Below are 22,643 nucleotides of genomic sequence, written 5' to 3'. Positions count from 1 at the left end.
GAAAAACATATTGTTGTTTACTGATTTATTACTTTATGGGAGTGGCTAGAAAAGGTTCTATTAATGTACAATGTAATGCATGCATCTAGGATTAAACTACTACTCGTGTCCGACAGCTCGTTTCCGGCTGGCTAAATGCTCGTTCCATGTGCTGATACCGCCTAGTTCCGCCTCCCGTCCTCGTAGTAGGCTGGCAGTTCCGCCTGGAGGCGCAGCAGTCGCACGTAGGTCAGCAGTTTAAACTCGTTCCGAGGCTGCTCGTCATCGGTATGCACAAAGGTGGACGTGTAAGTGACAAGCTCCTGGGATCCGTCCTGATCCAGATCGGCGATCAGCATCGAGTGATCCTGGTTGTTCAGATCCGGTTGGCAGACCAACTCGTTGCGATCGTGGCGGCAGAACTGGATGATATCGCTCTGGGAGGTGTTCTCAATGTGAGTGTCTGCGCCCACAAACAGCACCAGAATCACCGTCTCCGTGATCTTCTGCATCTTGTAGCCGGCGCTGGAGGAGAGGCCACTTGTCTTTGTTTGGTTCTTGGAGGGCACTCCGAACGTTTCCCTCTTCTGTATCAAATGCTCGAAGACATCGAACTCCTCGTGGTGCGGTGGGAACTCGTGCTCCTGCTTTTGGCTGCCTCTTTTCACCCGCTGAAGCTGCTGCTGTTGCTTCCTCTTTGCCTGCTCCTTCTCCTTGTCCTTGATGGCATTCATATTCTTGGTGTGATTGTTGCTGCCACTCTTCTGAACATTGTTGGTGCTGCTCGTGGAGCTCTGCTTGACTGGCTTAAGCGGACCGTGCCACTTCCAGAACTTCACCACAAAGCCGGACATCTGGCTTTTGGTGTTCTTGAAGTGCCATTGGGCAGGCACCATGCCGTACATTCCGCTCTTGCTGAAGCTCTGCACCACATTGGGTTTGCCATCCCGCACCTCGCTCAGGACAAACGTGACATTGCAGTTCTCCGGACAGCGACCGCGGTTCTCCAGCACAAGCTCCCGTCCGCTGAGGCTGTAGATGTTACGCTGCGCATCCATCTCCCGCCGCTGGCCGTGATTCCGGTGCTGTGCTATCTTGGCCGTGGACAGCAGGCGCTGGCTTCCAATCGATTTGTTCGTTATCAAAGTGTAGAGCACATCCAGGCCCTTCGAGCGCAACTGTTCTGTGCCATTGACCCGCTGGCAGGTGAAGCTCACGTTGCCCGCCTCCAGTTTAAGATTGCACAGCTTGTCACAATCATGGCTGGTGAAGCCACTTCCTATGGGAGTTCCCTTCTTGCCCGACAACAGACGCAGTACGTTGCGAGCCTCCAACTGGCTGGAGGATTCGGGTTTTGCTTGGGCCAGCGACTTTGTTCGCTGCTCCAGTGACAAGCTTGTGACTAGCAACAGATCCAGCACCCCGTCGCCATCCAGATCGGGCAGGACAATGGGGAAATCGTATGCATCTACTTTGCGGGCGGAACGCTCCTTAAACCACCATAGCCACTCGCCGGAAAGGGCATTGATGGCCCCCAGTTCACCGGATTCGTCGAGCACCAGACAGTCCGTCTTTCCGTTCCCATCAATGTCAACGAGCGTGCAGTCCAGAGCCACTGGCTCGTCCACCATCTCCACATACCAGGCCACAGCCCCAGAGCTGCCGATGAGACAGATGATGCCATTCCGTCGTTCGTTTCCCGGCCGGGATTCCGGAAAGAAGGCATCGCCGCGGTACATAAAGATCAGGTTGTTCTCCCAGGCGCGGAATCCGCCTACAACGTTAACGCCTCCCATCAGCTCCGCCCGGGTGTAGTTGTTCAGCCAGTTGTGGGTCTTGATGCGGTCCCCCACGGCTGGACAGGAACCAGTGCCGTCTGGATTGCCGCAGGGCACAATCCACACGAAGGACACCACCGCAAAGACACAGAGCAGTAGACTGCCGATGAAGCAACATTTCCTGGCCGGCGACATGGGTGTCCTTTTGGCCGCATCCTCGGCGCCTTGGGTGCCACCCAAAATGGCCACATTGTCCGCATTGGAATCGAATTCGCTGTTGAAGTGGGACAACTCTGATCCCACGCCGCCATTATCGCTGAGCATGACGGATCGGAAAGTGTTCTGCATGTTGGTGGTGTAACTGCTGCCCTCTAGCTGGAATTTCTGTGGGTTTCCCGCCAAGGCAGTCGGGTTCCGGGTCACAATTCGTGTGGCGGTGGGTGCAGCTCGAGTATGTGGCGACTTCAGAGCAAGTGTATTAGGTGGAACCCGGCTCCTCTGAGGCTGCAGCTGCTGATGCTGAAGATTCTGGAGCTGCAGTTGGCGGTGCTTGGTGGCGTTGTGAATCTCGATCTCCTCGTCCGATTCGGAATCGCTCATCGCCTGCCTTAGCGGCGCATAGATGCCCTGGTGGCCAGCGGTGGGCAGCGATTCTGTGTGCAGCATTTTAGCTGCAAGATTCATGGAAAACCCTCGGAAAAATCAATACCCAAAAGCCGAACAAAAAGAAAACGAACTGAGGAAACCGCGAAAAGTCCAAGTTAACCTACCTCCGTTCGATGGCACAAGCGCTCGCTGGCATCTAACATCCACATAGCTACTGCTTTTGATCTTTATTGGATTAGCGAAACATTAATTTCAACGGAAAAACACCCTTCGAAGAAAGCTTTTCCCCCCAATTCAAATAGTTTGTGTCTTCCTTTCCTTTGTTCGCCTATCGTTATGGTGTTTCGCAGCAGTGTTGGTAAACGCGCCTATCGAACTATCGAGATATCGTTAAGTGCGTGACCAGTTGGGACGCCCACCACTACACAGCCAAAGACAACAAAAACAACGCCTGTGGTTTACGTGCGTGAAAATTAGTTAAGTTTTTAGTAAAAAAGGATTTTGGGACGTTGTTCGAGTGATTCCAATATATCCGTATGCTGCGTGGAAAAGCGGGGACAGCGGCGTTCATCAGAAGGACAGACCAAAGCGGTCCAGAAGTGTGAAATTGCGAAAGTGAAAACGGGGCAAGACGGAACCGAAAACGCAACAAAAACGGTGCCAAAAACGCAAAGAAAAGCTGCTAACGAGGGGGAAAACCATCAGGGGATACAGCAGCAGGTCAAGATAAACAAGTGCGTCAAGCATACAGCCGCATTATCTTCACTTTCCACCGATTTGACAGCGAAACGGGGCTGTAAACCAAACGCAACACCCACACACATACTCCACGCAAATTGTGTACATATATTGCGTTGTGCGGCGGCGGGTGAAAAGCTGCTCCCAAGTTGCTCCACCTCCACCTCCACCTCCCACTTCCACAACCACATCCATCTCCGCATCCATCGCACATGTCTTACATGATGGCCAAGACGCTGGAGGAGCAGAGTCTGCGGGAGTGCGAGCACTACATCCAGACGCACGGCATCCAGCGTGTCCTCAAGGACTGCATTGTTCAATTATGCGTCTGCAGGCCCGAGAATCCCGTTCAGTTCCTGCGCCAGTACTTCCAGAAGCTCGAGCGGGTGAGTGTATTGATATATATGTTGTATATATTTGTCTGATACGGTTTCGATTTAGATTATTTTCTGTATGGAATATCCACCTTCATACATACATATATACATATTCTTATTATCTTTGGGTTTCACGGGATGTCGTTAGCGAGGAAGTTTTGTCCTCCTTTCACAAGTTTCTGAAATAATACCACATCCAAGGACCCTTCCCCTGCCTCTATTCCTAAATCTAACGGCTTACAACCGAACTTTCTCGTTTTGAGGCAACTGGTATTAACGTACCTAACCGTGGTAATTCAAGATTTATTCCACAGACTTTCAACGAGCGACCTTGCGATTTGTAATCTAGGGGCCAGAGGAACTATACTGAAAAGGACAGAAGAAGGCATCTCCGAACGATGAGTAGATTTAGCCATGTCCGTTTCTATGAGCTAAACTAAGTGGGTAGGAGTTACTGAAATTTGGGGACAACATTTTTAAAAAACTGCACGGAGATCAAGTTTCTTTTTAAAAGTTGGCCACGCCCCCTTATAGGGGACAGAAGGTATACATATGTATATGTAGAGCAGTATCAACAGCCGAGTTGCCATGTGCATCTGTCCGTCTCTTAGTTTCAGAGCTAGAATCCTTGCAAATAGTCATTTTTCTATTACAGGTAGTAATAGAAATGTTCATAAAATTGTTAGAAAATAAATAATTGGTTTCTTGTTTATCCAAATATATCCGCTACTCCAAAATATTACAATTCCTAATGATTTCTGAATTACGGAATTTTTCTACTACCTCCTTAAAAGGGACTACAAAACGTCATCAATGCTATATTCATTTTTTAATCTACTGATTCCGATTTCGGCGTGCGATGTTAGCTTACTTTCTTGTTTGCAACGCGGTTCCGACCATATAAAGTATAGATATTCTGAATTAGTATCAACAGCCACAACGTTCTCTTCTTCATGTCGTTACCGTCTGCCTGTTTCTACTCAAACTAGTCCCTCAGTTTTGGAACTACCTGAATGAAGCTTTGCATATAGTCTTCTGACTATTCATACAAGTATATATGTCGGAACGGACCAGATCAGTTGACTATATTATAAAGCTGTCATATGAACATTCGTAAAAATTGTAAAAAATCTTTCCGGTTTTCGCTTTTAATTTTTTGAAATTATGATGACTATATCGTACAGCTTCCATAGAAACGATCAGAAAATTAATAAAAACAGTTATAACTTTGCTGTTTTTCAACATATTTTCATAAACTTAGCATAGGATCGATCGGCAGAGAAAAATTTAAAACAGTGAATGACAAACTGTAAATGTAAACCTGCAAAAATAAAAGTATTTAATTATGATTCTAATTGAAAACTGCAACGATATAAAAACTACGGCGTACCGAAGTAAGCTGCCTTTCTTATTTTTACATGATATTTGAATATTGATTTGAGATGAATTTCAAACGACTAAACGATTATAATTGCAAAAGCCAATGCAGAACTGAATTAGCTTGAAGTGGAACTGAAGATCAGTAGGAATAGTTATCACTTCTAGGGTAAGGAATTTGTGCCTTAGTTTGTACACTTTTTTTTTTACTGTTTTGCTTTGAATATTTAAAAAAATTAGTCGATCGATTATTTTAGCTCTAAGATATGTCGCAAAGTTCCTGGCCTTAAAGCCAGATTGCCAAAAGCCAAAATTGCGTCGCTCCATTGTTCTATGCCTTTAAGGCTCCGAAACGAGGATGGCAACCGTGAGGAGATTCATAGGCGTCTTTGAGTTAAGCCTTATGTTTAAGCCTTTCAACAATGCTCAAGAACGAAACAGTCAAATTTGAGATTTTCACTGAATTATTCACAGAATCAACGATTTTGGTATGTCTTAGCTATGACTGAGATGTTAACAGTATATAAGAATGCAACAAACATATGGATGTTACTTAATGTTACACTTGTGGGAACAAATAAGTTTGGAAGTATGTATGTTATCACGAAAGATGTTCACTTATGGGCCTAGACTCATTTGAGTTCATTGGCTGATTTTTCAACCCCTGGGGGAGCACCTAGCGGCATTTGCTTGGTCAAGTTGGCTTGTCTGCCGCTTAAATAAAAATCAATATGACCTGGGGTCTATTTTTAAGCGGAGTGCTAAAAAAAAAGAAAACACCATCGGCAAAAGGCGGATTCGGAAAGTAAAGTTAATGGGTTGACGGGTTTGTTGAATTCCCGCTTTGAGCGGACTTCATCCGTTCCGGGAATTGCACTGTTCGCTGGGAGCTTTAAAGTTTTGCGCCAAGTTTATTTTGGTTGACAGGTTGCAGCCAAAGCTTGCAACGCTGCAATGTAAATAGAACAGCGCACCTGTGGCGATACTTCCACCTGCCCCAAACCCTGCTCGGGCAGTTACAACCACCGCCTCCACCCGTCTCTCTCTTTCTCTCTCCCGACGGACTGTTGCGTGTGTGTGGCAGCAGCAGCAGGACTCTCTGGGGCAAGTTGCCTGTTGAATGCCGGACTCGTTGTCAGTTGGATTAGCATCCTGGCGCCGTGCAGAAGCATCCTGCGGTGGACAGCCATTACCTCCTCGCTTGTTCTTTGTTCGGAGTCCGACCCCGATTCCGATTCCCCGCGCAATGGGCAACCAGTTGAGTGTGAACAGCATCCAGGACGCGGTCATCGATCGCTTCCGCTCGGTGGCTTTGACCACCGACTCCAACGGCGCCATGCGCATCCGCTCCTTCTCGGAGGGCGTCGTCACCACCGCCCACCACCACCAGCAGCACCACCACGACGAGCAGCATCCTCATTGCAGTGGCCGCGGCGGGCGCATTCTGCGCGAGAGCAGCATTGATGGCGGCGTGGCCGTGTTCGATGCCCTGCTCCGGGACGATCACGAACACCGGCTGAGTCTGGACGCAGTGCATCGGATGAGGCATGTCCGCACCTCGTGCACCACGATTCCCGAGGAGGACGCCGTCAGCGATCGCAGCCTGCAGATGCATCTCTCATCGCTCGCCCGGGAACGGGAACGCGAAGTAAGTTCAGAATGCTGTTTTGGTTTTGTAAAAGCTTTCGGCAGAATACATTCCAAGTGTGGGAGTGTGCGCGTGGGAAAAGCTTCCACTTCGGTTGTTTTACGATTCTGTGTTTACTGGATTCGGTTTGTGACTGCCAATGACGATGTCGTTAGCAGTGGCGCCAAAAAAAGCTAGTAACATTTTTGATGTCCTTTTGAATAAAACCGAGTTTGACTTATTAGTTGAATAAGACTTTAAAAAAAAACTAGATACTTAAAATCTGTTAAAAATACACAACAGTTAAAATTTTATGTTTTTAAAGTAAATTCTCAAAGATTTTATATATTATATACACAGATGTGCCAACAAGAGGATGTGATAACAAGGGGTTTAAAAACCCTTTAAAGAAAACCTCAAAGTTTAAGGGATTTTTCTACCACATTCTTCAAAATTGTACTAAAAAAAACAATAATTAGGAATATAATTGAGTTAATTAATGTTGAAAAGCTATCCAAGGGTTAAAATGGATAAAAATGAAAACCCAGGTATTTTTGCCTTTGTATTATTATTATTTCTAGTACTCTTTGTAAGGGTATCCTAATTTACCTGACACAAACTCACAGATACAGACGGCGGCAGCTTTTTGCAAGTTAATGTCGAGTTTGCACTTGAAAGTCGAAGCAACGCCAAGGCAAACGAAATCAAAGCGCTCCCACTTCCCTGGCCTTTCCTTTGCCATTTTCCCTTTTTACTTTGCCGTTTTTACTGCCGCTGCTGGTCCTGCGAAAGCTTTCCCTTCGCTGCGTCATAGCTGCGCCTGTCGGTGTGTGCGAAAAACTTTACTTTTTGGCCATTCCTCTTGAATGTGTGTGTCTGTATAAATGTTTGTGTGTCTGTATCGCTTGCTGTGCGTGATGGTGAAGGTCATCCTGTCGTCGTCGTCGAGATTGCGACTGTGGTTGTGGCACCGAGAGCGAGAGCTGGTTCAGTCACTTTTTGGCCACCGTCAGCGGCCCATCGTCGTCCCTTTTCGCCAATTTACGAGTACCATTCACCTTTTACCATTTACTGCTGCCATTTACCGATGTCTTTGACTCTGGCTGATTGATTGCCACGCGAATTGTGTTGCTCCGATCATCGAATTGTCCACTTTTACGGCCGTGTTAATGCCATTTTTACGGCTGTCATCGCTCCGTCCGGCGCTGTTTACGCCGGCTTCTGATTAACAACCGAATCGTGCCAAAGAAAAAAGAATAGGAAAAACTTCACCGGACTCTCTGTCGTCAGTGTCCGCAAAAATCGCCGAATTGGGCCATAAAATAAACAAACAACAAATAATTGTTGGTGTGAAGGGCGCTAAGCCGGAAATAAAAGGAAAGCAGGCGAAATGGTGGGTAAACTGTCAAGTAATAAATACAGTTAATTGGGTAAACAATTCGGTTAGGAAAGGATTTCTATTAAAAAAGGCTTCCCGTTTTTTTTTTATTTAATTTGTTTGTATTATGTGTGTGTGTTTGTCCAGGTTTAATATTGTTTTTGTGATACTATCTCTATTGCTATTCATTTTTAATAAATTGCTTTTCTAATAAAACCATCTTTTTGGCGTAAGATGTAATGCCAAATTCTTACTTTGCGGTGCTTTATTCAGTGTTAATTGTACATTATAAAAGCACACCTTAAGGGCAGATCCATTTTAATTTTTTCACAAAATATATTAAATATTAATTTGCTAGTATTTCGGAAAAATCCTTAATTTTGTGTATTCACTTCCCCATAAGGTTTACATTTCTTGTTCGGTTTTTATAGTCAGGAATCCCCTTATCTTTATTGCTCATACGCCATGTTGCCCCTGCTTATGTATTTTATCCTTAAGAATCGCAGTAAATTTGGTTTGTAAGCGCATCTAACCCTTTGTGGGGATAAAATGTTTTGTGTTTATGAACGTAAATCCTACCAAGGATGAAATGTGGTTATTGTGTATATGCATTTCAGGGGAAAATGTATAACCGAAAATTGAATTAAGCTCTATTACTTATGGGCATCTGATAAGATTTACTTAATATGCTTAATGGGATAACAAGGTATTCTGATGCCTAATCGCCTTTAAAATGTCATGCAATGTTGATACAAATTTGCCTAAGAATTGGCCACAACATTGAAGCGAATGGCATCACTTTCACTTTTTATCACTTTTATTCCTGTTGCCCGTTGTCGACGCAAAAGCATTTGCCATTATATATTCAAGTGGCTGTTAAACTGGTATACAAATCGGATTTTACAATTGTCCCATCAATTTTGACCTCGAATTATGCTCTTTACTTTACTATATTGTTATTTTTATTGGGAATTATTTCCTTTTTATGCGTTCGCGTCGGGAGATAACAATTTTTCGTGATATTTTTAAGTGGCCACAAGAAAAAGTGATTTATGAATGAATCTCTTAGGGATTAGGCTTGATACTTTGCATATTGAAATTTTGCACAAAAGCTACGTGTATATTTTTGGCTCCGCACCGCAACTGGGTGGATAATTGAGATGTCGTGGCCCCGACCACGACTACTCCTCCACCTCCACCTGCTCTGAATTCTGGGTTATGGCATAAATAAATTATCTTTTATTTAGCGCTCGCATTGGGGGCAGGTTTCTGTTTACAGGTCGTGGCATTTATCGAGGGTCGAAATCAATGCGTAACTTCTATGTAAATAATACGCACAAATAAATATGTATAAGAAGGGGGCCATTGGAGCTACCGAAAAGTTTCTGGCGAAATGTATCCGTGTATCTCAGTTTCTGTATCTCTTTGTGTATGTCCTGCCGGATGTGGCGACCTTTTGTGTGCCGATCCATTAAGCGGCTTACACTCCTCCGAGTGTCCATGAATAATTTGGCCAATAAAGAAGAAGGCAAACAGAATTCGGCATACTTTCCGGCGCAACAGTTCCTGCGCTTGGATTTTCGAAATTAAAAATTCAGCAAGGTACTGTGTAATGCCATCCTTCGTAATTTTCCCCTTTGTCGGTCCCCCGCTACACACGACCTGTAATCCTTTTCGTGTCCCACTGACGTCATTGGGTGAGAGAAGAGTTGGCCAAAACTCTTCAGGCTTCAGCTGTCAATTTGCTGCTCGGCTGCTTGTTTTGTTGACAGCTGTGACGACGACGACGATCGCGGCGTGTCCTTTTCGCAGGACATTTACTGGCCATCAAAACGGGCATCTGGATATCGCAGAATCGATGGGGGTTATACCCCCCATATTTTGTATATACATACGCCTTTTGTGTGTCCCCAAAAATAATGTTTATGCAGGCCAACGCCAACAAAAGGTTCTCTGGCATAACCGATGGTTTTCCAAAAGGCTCAGGCCGGGGGAGCTAGCACTTTCGGGGGCGTGGCAAAACAAAAAGTTCACTGAATTGGAAATTTCGCTGAACCAACTGGTTGCAGCACGGGTTGTTTTATACGGGTCTATTCAGCTTTATAGTGGCAGAATTTTAAGCTCACAAAATGCGATACGCTTAAAAAAATAGTAGTGGTAACTAATTAATTTTATATTTAGTAATTAGAAATAAAACATTTGACATTTGATAAACGTTTAAATGTTAGAATTTCATTTATTAGTAAGCTAAGCTAAACAACTGGATAAAAAACAAATTAGCAAACATTTTAGTAATATTTAAGCAATAAAAACCTTGATTATACTTTGGCAGGATTAGTGGGGAGCAGAGAAATATGCTTACACCCCGAGTCAGGGCTTTGGGCACCACTGTTTAACCTTTAAAGTCTCTTCCAAAGCACCTTTATTTGTCAGTGTAGAAATGTAAAAGCGCAAACGCGTGCGAAAGAGAGCGATATTTTCTGCGTCAAGTAGGGCGCAAAATTTTAATTAATTCGATTATGAAACGCATTCACACACATACACAACCATGGACACCTGATGTTGCCGGCAAAATGGAAGCTGGGGGAAGTGCCACAGGAAGCCAGCAGACAAAAAGCTTTTCCGCATTTTAGTGCAGCGCATCTCCCTCCTCCTTCGCTTCTGGTTTCCTCTGTTCTCCCGTCCTCTCCTGCCAACTTGCAATCTCTTCCGACGTGCCAGCTCCATGGTTCCAGGGCTCCCGGCAAACTTTGCCGTTGACAGAGTGAATCCAAGTGTGAGGCGATAGAAAGTTGTGACCAATGTTTTGCCTGGCCCACATTTAATGAGTTCTGCTCGAGGTCCTAAAAGGAATTTAAATTGCCAACGAGCCACAACGGAAAATGAGAGGCAAAGGAAAGCGGAATTTTCCACAGTCTATGATACATAATTCATTTTATAGTAGCCTAGAATCACGTTAAACACATGGCAGCTCTGTTTATTTGCATATTTATTTAATTAAAGAAACTACGGAAGGCAGTAAATTGAGATTTTAGAGAACAGTAATTATATTTTTTCATCTTAGAAAATTATAGCTAAATATAAAAAATATCTACAAATACAAGAGCGTTCGCTTTGTCAACTTAATATTTCTTTGATGTGAACAGGAATATGTTTTCTGACTCATTGCATTTTTCTATTTCTCGAGTTGGGAAAAGAAAACAGCTTTCTTTGTAAAATTGCATCCAATTGTCGTCGTCACTAGACTCTCTTGAGGGGCTTTTGCCTCCAGGCGCTGCTCAAATTGGCATACTTAACCTGCCGTGCCACCTGCATCATGGCCTCAAGGTTCTCCGCCCACTGCATCTCACCCGACGACACTCTCACGGGGTGCAGAGGTAATCCCAACTAGGCGACTTCGAGGGCTCTTCGCCGCTTGGACACCTTGAGCTCTCGCTAACGAGAGCATTGCCTGCTGCTGCAGGCTTCAAGTGCCTAAATCCGTGCGTTACGTATACGCCATGTGGCGGGGTGGCATTAAATCGCAGACACCACATACACACATGCATAATTGTTAATGTAATTGTTATTGACAATTTATCAAAGTGAGTGCGAATGAATTTGCATGTTTATGGGCTCGAGAAACTATAAATCGGCAGCGTAGCAAATCAAATTTGTTTCCGCCGCTGCCTTGGGCAAATAAATACGAAAAAAACAGAGGAAAAAAAACAACCGCCTACAAACTTTGGATTTGTTGTTGATTTCTTGTCTTCTTGGCACCGGCGCTCAAATTGATTTGCTTTGTACGCTGCGCGACATGAGAGAATGAGAGGTGCGCGCTAAATGGAATGGAACCTCTTCCACTCCTCCGCCCTTCGAGCAAATACTCGTATCTCTCTTGGCCACATATTTTGTGGTCGCCATTAGTTTTTGCTCTTTTGTAGTTTTGTTTGTTGTTTGCTCTTTATGATTCCCATTTTGTGGACTGTTCTTTTTAATATTTCTGTGGGTTTTCAATGACTTTTACTTTCGCTCAGATCGAGTATATGTGGCAACACTGAGAGAATTTAGTGTTTAGAGAATTACAAGGTTAATAATATTGAATAATTTGTTATAAATATCGAACAAGTTTAAAGCACCCTGAAATCTGGCTTGTTAAATTCCAGTAAAATGTAATTTAGTTTAAGCAAGTATAAAGAAATAACGATCACAACTGCATTTAATTATTAGGTATATTACTTTTATTTTCTTTTTAAGATTTGATTGGCATTGAGTTTTTGCCATATCATTGTCGTTCATGGTTAATCCTCAATACACCCACTGCTCCACTGGCTATTATTATGTATTTCCAATAGTTTCTTAACCTTCATATATGTATACACAGACAAACTAAGTTAAGATAGGATGATAAGGTTGATCTACTGGATCTACTAGAAAATTGGAAATTGGAAAATTATCATTTTTCGCCATTAATACAGCTTAGACCAATGACCTTGGCAGAAGGAAAAACTTGTAGTAAAGGATTTAATAGCTGCAAATCTCGGGTTCAAACCCAAGTTGAGCTGTGTACCCCCCTGGGTATATATATTCTACCTATAAGGATTTTTTATACCCTTGCAGGGTATTATAATTTCAGTCAGAAGTTTGCAACGCAGTGAAGGAGACGTTTCCGACCCTATAAAGTATATATATTCTTGATCAGCATCAACAGCCGAGTCGTTCTAGCCATGTCCGTCTGTCCGTCTGTCCGTCTGTCCATCTGTCCGTCTGTCCGTCTGTCCGTCTGTCCGTCTGTCCGTCTGTCTGTTTCTACGCAAACTAGTCCCTCAGTTTTAAAGCTATCTGAATGAAACTTTGCATGTAGTCTTCTATATGCTCTCACTGCTATATATGTCGGAACGGGCCGGATCGGACGACTATATCATATAGCTGCCATACAAATGTTCGATATATTTTTCGAAAAAATATTATAACTTTGCTGTTTTTCAATATTTTTGCACAATTTTTTAGATGTAGCCATTATATATTATTTCTGAATTTTGGTAAAAATTTTATGAAAATCGGACGACTATATGATATAGCTGCCATAGGAACGATCGGGAAATTAATAGGAAAAAAATTATAGCTTCGTTGTTTTTCAACGTATGTTTATCTACTCTAAAATATAAGCTTTTTTTATTCTAGAATTTTGGTATACATTTTATAAAAATCGGACAATTATATCATATAGCTGCCATAGAAGCGATCGGTAAATGTATAAAATATGTAAAGCTGGGAATGTAAAACTGTAACTGTCAAACTGTAAACATAATAAGTATAGGTAAAATGTAATGAAACACTGTTTTGTGCGTCTTTTCAGCATTTAAATCTATAATATAAACATCGAAACCAATCTGCAAGGGTATACAAACTTCGGCGTGCCGAAGTTAGCTTCCTTTCTTGTTTATATATGTTTCTAACGAACATAATTCAGAATTGATGGGTGAAATTCAGCTTAGTTTTTGGACTGTGCCCACAACCTCTGACTTTTTAACCGCTGAAAAACCTAACACAAACCGCAAAGCGGTCTGCAAATCACCACCTCAAACGCCACATATAACGGTATCGCCCACCCACACGCACACTCCAAGACCAACACTGAGAGATATACATACATACACACATGTGAGGGCAACGCTAGTGTGGAAAGATGAAGCCGCTGCTGACGTCGACAGCGACGTCAACGTCAGCGCAGCGCCAACGTCAGCGTCGACGTCGACGGTTGCGAGCTGAACGCGAATTTCGAATTGAGTTTTCAGTTTGTGTCGCGCCTCCGTTTTGTAAATACGCGAAAAGACATTCGCCGAGTCAGAGTCGCGGAAAAACAAGAAGAGCAACCGTAATAGCAACAATAGAAACGAATAGCAACTAAATAATAAAAACGGAAACAGCGGGTAGACAACAAAGACAACAACAATCACAAGTGCAAAGAAATGAACAAATTAGAAGAGCAAGAGTCGCTGTGTTCTCCTGCAATTGGATTAATTAAGCAATTATAAATGGCAGGAAAACAGCCGCAAGCAGCGCAGGAGCAAAGAATAAATTAAATTGGACACTAGCGGGCGAATTAAATCAAATATTTATGTGTATAATACATATGTACGCGGGCTATAGTGCCGCACGGTCTCATAAATATATTTTTAGGATCTCTTTTCTTTTTTTTATATATAATTTTATTTCATAGTCGTTGCCGCTCATTTATGCCAATTAATTCCATTGCGATTTCTTTTAATAGCCCAGCGGCGTAGATATTAATCATACGCAGTGGCGACCCTTGTTCCTTTACTGGCCCTTTGAGGCTTCGTTTTGAAATGGATTTGAAAATAAGATAAAAAATATAATATAATCTCTTAGTTTTCTAGTCTAGGGATTACAATTTTAATTATTTTTTAAAGAGATATCCTTCGCCTAAATTAATTAACTATTCTTGAGTACAAAATATATAAACTTTTTGTATATATTTTTCACTAATTTTTCTGTATTTCCTTAAACTAGGAATATGTGCTTCAGTCTAGGAGCTATTGAAATATTTATTTTATTTCTTGGTCCCTTAATCCTTAAATGTCGTATGGTTTCAATTTAAAGATCAACCCTTTCTGGGCTCTTGAGTTTCCCCACTTTTCTTGGGCTAACCGAAAGTATTTCCAATTTAAAGCGAAACATTTCAGAGCTGTTCGCAGCATTTTTGAATATTTATTTTTATAAAACTTTGACATTGGATTTGTCATTGCTGCTGCTACTGCTGCTGCTGGCGGCTGTTTTTGCTCGCCTGTCCACGCCGCGTATACGTAATATTTTTATAATTTTCCTGCTCTTGTCGGCGGGGAGCCTGCTCTAGTCGGTGTGTTGTCTTTTCCGAGCAACACATTATTATTACAAATCCGAAAGTGAAGATCTATCGCTGAGAAGAACACCATTCAGAATTTAGAGCTTGTTCAGAATTAAAATCTTACAAAAATCTTACGTCGCGCGGATTCTCACTTGTTTGTTTTTCTGTGTCCATATTAGAAGCGAAGCGTTTTTCACAATTTGTTGCACATAAGTAGCACAAGCACCAACACACGGATAACCAAAGAACAAAAAACACCCACAGATACACCGCACACGCACACACAAACACTCATTTACACACAGAGAGATACTGAGGCTAAAAGCAAAAGCACAGAAACATGTCTAAGGTTTGCCATAAATAAATGAGTCTGTTAGTGGCTGTCATAGTTTGTAGACCATAAGTCTAGTTCTCTACGGCTATTCAATAAGTGCTCATTCACTCGCCGCTAAAATAGAAATAGAAAACAGTAGATAATAAAAAGAACTACACCCTCGTAGAGGTAAATATTTAGTATTCGGTTGCACAATTCTGTGCACTCGCTGTTGCCTCTGCTTCTGACTGGCTTGGATGTCCCCCACAGAAGTCGACGACGCCTCCGATGGTTTATTCATGCTCATTGGATGCAACAATGCCGCCGCGTCCACAATTGCAAGCGGCGTCCATTATACAATACAGCATGTGTCGGCATTACATACATGCATATGTTGTTGTGTTCTGTGTCCAAGTTCTGGTCCGGGTCCTACCTCACGGTAGGGGGTTTCATTTGTCGCCTCATCAGCGTCCCATTGTCGCGGTTGTAATTCGTTTTCCACTGCCCCAAAAGCCGCAAAAAGAGATCTCATTCAGCCTAATGTTGTAGTATTCATTCTTGAAAGGCCACTTTTTGGGTATTGGTATTTCTAGTTTACTATTCTGCAAATCCTTTGAAAACATAACATGATCTAGTTTTCAAAGTTATTCCCATACATGTTAGGGACGATTCATTAAAATACCACAGATTAAATACATTCTTATAGGATCCATTGTATTCATGGAATAAAATATATCTCTGCTTACTTTTAGCTATATTTTTTGGATTCAAACAGTGATTTCAACATATCATTGTTTCATTACTACTATATATTGACCGCATATTTAATTCAAGTTTTCCTTCGCTTGAATAACCAGTATTCAGCTCGAATTGGAATAAGTTTATGATGTTTTACAAATAGTATTTAATCATGAAGAAACATCCAATGGTAAACATCCAATTTCTTGGAGTAAATATGTTTTTTAAATAGTCAGTGAGGAAATAACAAAATGATAAGAATTTATGACCTACAATACTATAGAGTGGAATTCTTTTAAAAGTTTATTTATTTGCCAAACTGTTATGCCTGTCAAATTTTCCTATTAACTTTTCGCTTCGAAGATTGAACATATGTATTTCACTTTACAATTGTACCCTTACACCTCTGATAGCAGACATTAAAGATGATTAAACATAATTGATTTCGAAATAGTAATAGATGAAAATTCGCCGTAATTAGTCTTCATTACTCAACCTCCAACCTGAGTTGTACTGAACCTCAGCCAGCGGTCCCACCTCTGCTGTCGTCTAATCAAACCTGCATTTGTCATGATTCCCATAAATGTTGTTTTGCTTTTATTAGCGAACATTTCGAGATAAGGTGCGATGGGGAGCGGTGACAAGACTCCACTTTAAAGTGGGAGAGCCCCTCTAGAACCTAGGAGCGGGCTAAGAGAACCTATGCCAATCAGGCAGCCAGGGCCAGACCGCAGAGTCAGCCCATCCGGGCGGGGATTGGATTCAATTTACAATGCGAAATCGATTTCCGTTTAATATGTCACAGGGAACGTCGCCAAAAGCTGACGGCCCCGCAGCTCCGCCCTGGGGAAAACATCGCGGGCAAAACATACGAAAAGGGGTGGCACTGGGTATGACGGATGTTGTCTGGAAGGGTGAGCTGGTGGCTGTGTGGGTGTGTGGGTGGAACATGGCCAAAGCCAAAGCCATCGCTAAAGCCGGAGCCAGGGCCAGGGCCAATGCCAGGGCTATAAGTTGGCTGGGCGCCGACTCCGCGTCTGCACAAAGGTCACGGCCACATCGCTGGCACACGCGCCTCTCCCAGCGCCGGCTCTGGGCGCTGTCCCTGGACAAAATGGTCATAAACAAAGTTGCAGTTTTGCAAATGCAAACGGGTGGTGCTTTTTGGGGTGGCATGTAGTAGGGACTTTGACTACTGCCAACCAAGTAAGCTGACTGCATGATGAACTTATATTATAAAATGCAAATTTATATCGGCAGCTCAACAATTCCTCGTTACACTCTCGCTGTTTTTGCTTTAACTTTTGTATGTCCCAGAGAAACCATATCTGACTTTGTTCTAATTTTTTTTTTAAATATTTATTTAATGCATTCATCCAACTAATTAAAGAAAGAGAAAGATAAACATCGTGCGTTTAAAAAATGGCGACTAGAAACTTCGTTGCACAAAGGGATGTCTGCGAAGATCCGGCTCGAAGGACCAAAATATGGCGCAGTGTTACAGACCCAAAAAGAAGAAGTATAGTAGTGTTATTAGGATATTCGCAGTTTTTATAGAGGCTAACAAAAGTTATATATAGAAGTAGTAAGACGTGATAGAGGGAGACCAGAAAGACATTATTCAAGATATCTTGTCGTAGGACAAGAAAGCAGGAAAATACAAACGTTTATTCTGGAACCTGGAATAGGAACATGAATGATGGCGTAGACACAATTAATTGAACCATGTGCCTCCCCATAATTCGGAAAATATCTCATCATTAGGAATTATTCACTTCCTCATAAATATCAAAAACCTAATATTGCATAAACATAAAGATTTCATGTAGTATAAAAATAAAGTCTATAGATATTTGTTGATTAACAGAAGCTCCTCAGGAGGTACTTCCACTAATCGTATATAAACAAATTTGCTTTATGATTTTAATATTTTATCCATTGAATCTTAACATCACCCATGCTTTTTTAAAATAGATTTTTGCGAGTGTATTTGGATTACTTGGCTGCCACATTACGTTCCATTTGTATGCCAAACGTCGATGAATCTGGGCAACAGGCAGCAGTAGTATTCTCGATATCTTCTGTTTTGACACCTGACTTCAGCAGTGGCGGCAGGTTCCTTCAGGTGACTGGCAGCCACCCAAGAGCTCCGTCAATCGGTTGGGACGACATTCGCGGGGTGAATTCATTGAGCAGATCGATCGTATCGCATCGTCATCCACGTTCCATGATCGCTTGCCCAGCAAATTGCTTAGCTCACCTTATAATTGACGATTTCTGTTGGTATTTTTACCATATTTCTCCCCTGCTTTTTGTTTACACTATTCGTGCGTACTTCAGGCGATTTTTGGCTTGGTTTAATACACGTTTGTTTAGACAATAAAAATTAATGAGCAGCGCCGTTCATTTGAAGTTCTTCGCGGGGCTTGACGATGATGTTTATGGCTAAAGTAAAATAATTATCGTTGAAGAGGTTGCGGTCGGCTGCGGGAATCGAATCAAGTGCAATTATTTTGATAATAAATGCAAACACTTGATGCGACTGCGGTAAAGCACATATTTCCTTAGTGATGGAAATATTAATATGAGAATTTTAATTTAAGAAAACTGTCCTTTTTTATTTAAGTTGCCTTATATTAATTTTACATTTTTGGGGTTTCTATTCATTTGATTATTATGAGTATGTCTTTAAATTATACAAAAATATAAATATTTAATTAGTATTTGCTAAATTTAAATTTAATGTTTGCAGATAAAAGTGCAGTTTGGAATAAATTATTCTTATAATCCTATAAATGCCATTATAAATCCGTAAAAGCACTTCAGACATTAGCTGTAATCTTGTTGGTGCCCAAAATGTGGGCCGCTTGGATATATCTGCAAGCGGATCAGAATATTTATAGGATACGCAGCCATAACTGCCACTTGCAGTCAGGTTGAGTGACAATTTAATGCAACTTAATCAGCATCTTGCGCCAGCTGGCCATTTCTGCTCGGCTGCGTTGACGTCACAGTGGCAATCGGACTGCAATTGGACAGCACTGGACAGGAGGACAGCTGGTTGGGTTGTTGGCATTTCAAGGGTTGTGTGCGCCTGCCTTGATTTGCATAGGAACCAAAGACCAACAAACAGGAAGACAGGGAGACAGGGGAATGCGCAGCAAAAGTCAGGAGGTAAAGCTCTTTGGCTCCACGACTTTTAACCGCCGCCGGAGCTCTGGAGCTCGGGAGCTCCGGAACAGAGCTTAATCAGTTTCGGGTGTGGGCGAGTGGAGCTTTCCCGGGTGCAACGCATCTCCTAGCGTATGCACAATGTTGCAGTGAATAACCACTGGTTGCAGTTGCCATATTACCAGCGATAGTGACGCACATTAATCCGGCTTGTAGGGAACACCAACGCTATTTGAAAGTAGTGAAACACCAGCACTTAATCACACCTTCGCCACTGAATTGATATCAAGTGAGGGAAAATCTATCTGTTGAGAAAAAACGTTTTACAGTGGAATTTAAAAAACCAAGGCTTGAAAAAAGAAATAGGGATTTACGGCTACAAAAAGCTGCACTATTTAAGCAATAAATTTTAACTAGCTTGAAAGCTTTAATAAACCACAATTTCTTTAAATAAATAAGGGTTTTGTTTTAAAAATATATTTATTTTTAAAGGCTTTAAGTTCAGAATCAATGTACAGTTCCTCGATATTATTCTAACTTACACTTTTATATGAAATTACATATATGTTATTTTTAAGAGAGAAATCCCCTTAGGTTGTTATTCATTACTCTAAAAAAATGATCTACAAACTATTAAAAAGGGCCCCACCTACACAGACTAACTTAAAAAAAACCTGCAATGCCATAAACATATATTTAGAGTCTTATATAATGAGAATCTAATACAATAAACCACATAAAATACTCACGATATGGTTTTTTGATATATTTCTGGCAGGAACAAGTCAAACTGGATGCCAGTAGACAGGTAATCAGCCCCGACGACTGCGACGATCTCAGCCCGATGCCACAGACAGCAGCTCCGCCCGTGCGCAGGCGCGGCGGCATATCCGCCGAGCCCGTTACCGAGGAGGATGCCGCCAATTACGTGAAGAAGGTGGTGCCCAAGGACTACAAAACGATGAACGCCCTGTCCAAGGCCATTGCCAAGAACGTGCTCTTTGCCCATCTGGACGAGAGCGAGCGCTCTGACATATTCGATGCCATGTTTCCAGTGAATCACATCGCCGGCGAGGACATCATAAGGCAGGGCGACGAGGGCGACAACTTCTACGTGATTGATGTGGGAGAGGTCGATGTGAGTAGTTGTCCAACTCTATATAAATCTTTTTATAATATGGAATCCCTAATTTTTGGCACCTCTTCTTATTCCCAGGTGTTTGTCAACGCAGAACTGGTGACCACCATCAGCGAGGGCGGCAGCTTCGGCGAGCTGGCCCTGATCTATGGCACTCCACGCGCTGCCACTGTGCGGGCCAAGACCGACGTGAAGCTGTGGGGCATCGACCGCGACTCCTACCGCCGCATCCTGATGGGCTCGACAATCCGCAAGCGCAAGATGTACGAGGAGTTCTTATCGCGCGTCTCCATCCTGGAGAGCCTGGACAAGTGGGAGCGCCTGACAGTGGCCGATTCCCTGGAGACGTGCTCCTTTGAGGATGGCGAGACGATCGTGAAGCAGGGAGCCGCTGGTGACGATTTCTACATCATCCTTGAGGGCTGTGCGGTGGTGCTGCAGCAACGTTCGGAGGTGAGTGACCGACCGAATTACCGGATCACCTGGAGATCCACCTAACAATGGCTTATCTAATCTCAGCAGGGCGAGGAACCCGCCGAGGTGGGGCGCCTGGGTAGCAGCGATTACTTTGGCGAGATTGCTTTGTTGTTGGACCGACCACGGGCGGCGACTGTCGTGGCCCGCGGGCCGCTCAAGTGCGTCAAGCTGGACCGGGCGAGGTAAGTATTGTAAATCAGTGTTGGCAGTTTTTGTTTATTGAGGGAAATATGTAAATAAGTTAACAGAAAAGATAACATTTCCAAATTTCTCAGCACAACTGACTCCCAAGACAATAGAATTTCGTTATTTGAAAGTTTTTCACAATTAAATGTAGGTTTTTTTTTTAAACTACACAAATCAACTCATAAACAGTTTTGATCATAGCTCGCAGATAATTGTTGACCAATTCGTGGAGTCGCAAAACAAGTGTTTCTCTCTGATTTTGAGCAGAGAGTCTGAAAGCAACAGATTGAATTTGATCGCGAATTTTTCGGTTCTCGGTCATTTACAGACCATTTGCTCTTGACTGATGATTCAAAAAAGTCTTCTGCTCTTACCACTATACTCCAAAAAGAAAAAAATTATTGCAACGACCGTTTGAGTTGACTTTTTCAGTCAATCGGTCTTTTAATAAAAATCTTTGTGCGAAAAAAACGAAGTTTTTTGCTCAGAAAGAGAACGAGGATACCTATATGTTTCTTTTTCGGTTGTTCTCACGGACAGAGCGTAAGGAAAATTGGTGAAACGGTCGACTCTATTTCGCTTTCGCATAAAAAACCATTTAAAACATAAGGAAAACAAAAATCGGGAAGTTTAGAGGTTGAGATGCCCACACTGATATAAATGTATTAAAAAACCTTTACAAATTATTAAATGTTATTTCGTTTTCTTGCCACAGATTCGAGCGTGTTCTGGGACCCTGCGCCGACATCCTCAAGCGCAACATCACGCAGTATAACAGTTTCGTTTCGTTGTCCGTCTAAGCAGCAGAAGCAGCAGCAGCAAACATTACAACAAATCAACCACAGCAAACAGTAGCAGCAGCAAAACCAACAACAGCAACAGCAACAATGCAGCGAACATGAAGAACAACCAGAAACTAACAAAACAAACAAACAAACCAACACGAAGACGAAGAGAAATAAGTGGATAATAAGAAAGAGGAGAGAAAACGCTCAGCAGCATAAATAACACAATTAACGTAAAATATTTAAGTGTGTAAAGTTAATTTGCAGCCAGGAGGCCAGGATATAAGATCGAGTTCTGTCAGAGATTCAGAATATTTCGAGGGCGCCGCGGGGCTGGATGGAATTAACAACAAAACAAAAATGTTAATTATCTGATTCTGTATGTTGTGCTGAAGTTAAATAATTGTGTATGTGTGTGTCTCTGTGTTAAGGTTGCGGCGGCATGTTCCCCCGCACCCCGCAACCCCCGCATCAGAGATAGTTTTCCCAGGCTTCACTCTATTATATACTTACATTTTCAACGACTTCTTGCGCTCTTCGCTCTATATATTTCTATAACTTAAGGAACATGCTGCCTCCCCAAAGCGAAAAAAGAAAGCAACAAAAAAAAATAAGAAAACAAAAACGTTTCATCAAGTATCCAACTGACATCTGAATGTTTTTTAAGCAAAGAAATAAGCATGATGAATATATAATAAGTGTAATAAATAAAATCAAACTTAAACATAAAGGCGCACCGAAAACACGCACACACACAATCACAGACAGACACACACACATACCCAGAATGAAGTCATATTTTTGTCTAGGTAAATGAAAGACGGAAAATGAGAAACAATTGTATTTCGCTTGTATGATGATTCGTTAGCAGAACGGCAGGAGTTCGGTAAACGTTTTTATTATTTTTTAATTTTAGTAAATTATTTTTAATCGTAAAGCTTAGTCAGCGACAGGCATTCAAAAATGGAAACCATAAATTGAGAATTAAAATCAAAAGAAAACGAATTGTTTTGCCATGTTTCTTGTTTCACCAACGAACGGCTTTCTTAACATAGTTTTATGATTTCGTTAAAGACTAACTAAGGCTTTTGGTTCCCAGCAACTGCCAGCTGCTAAAGAGCAGAAGTA

The 22,643-nt window shown here is 42.3% G+C and overlaps 2 protein-coding genes across 7 annotated transcripts; one reads left to right on the top strand and one right to left on the bottom strand.

The window, feature by feature from the left end:
• Window positions 1-8: 8 nt before the first annotated feature.
• Window positions 9-2,703, bottom strand: LOC108083686 (uncharacterized). The gene is made up of 2 exons (XM_017179567.3): window positions 2,528-2,703; window positions 9-2,428 (listed from the first exon to the last, which is right to left on the bottom strand). Exon 2 carries the CDS (start codon window positions 2,421-2,423, stop codon window positions 162-164), a length of 2,262 nt encoding a protein of 753 aa, XP_017035056.1. The 5' UTR covers window positions 2,424-2,428; window positions 2,528-2,703; the 3' UTR covers window positions 9-161.
• A 68-nt stretch (window positions 2,704-2,771) lies between these two features.
• Pka-R1 (protein kinase, cAMP-dependent, regulatory subunit type 1) lies at window positions 2,772-22,520 on the top strand. 6 transcript variants are annotated; one of them, XM_041775365.2, is made up of 6 exons: window positions 13,655-13,717; window positions 14,887-15,056; window positions 19,708-20,067; window positions 20,146-20,520; window positions 20,587-20,726; window positions 21,446-22,520. In XM_041775365.2, exons 2-6 carry the CDS (start codon window positions 15,048-15,050, stop codon window positions 21,528-21,530), a joined length of 969 nt encoding a protein of 322 aa, XP_041631299.1. In that variant the 5' UTR covers window positions 13,655-13,717; window positions 14,887-15,047; the 3' UTR covers window positions 21,531-22,520. The 6 variants fall into 6 exon arrangements, with proteins under 6 accessions (XP_017035060.1, XP_017035059.1, XP_041631299.1 ...); XM_017179572.3 differs by lacking the exon at window positions 13,655-13,717 and adding an exon at window positions 13,755-13,772; XM_017179571.3 differs by lacking the exons at window positions 13,655-13,717; window positions 14,887-15,056 and adding an exon at window positions 2,772-3,487 and having other exon boundaries at window positions 20,590-20,726.
• Window positions 22,521-22,643: the final 123 nt, after the last annotated feature.

Source organism: Drosophila kikkawai, chromosome 3L, assembly GCF_030179895.1.
Source record: "Drosophila kikkawai strain 14028-0561.14 chromosome 3L, DkikHiC1v2, whole genome shotgun sequence".
Taxonomy (NCBI): Eukaryota; Metazoa; Arthropoda; class Insecta; order Diptera; family Drosophilidae; genus Drosophila; species Drosophila kikkawai.
The sequence above is the reverse complement of the archived record's forward strand: the minus strand, read 5'-3'. Positions and strand labels throughout refer to the sequence as shown.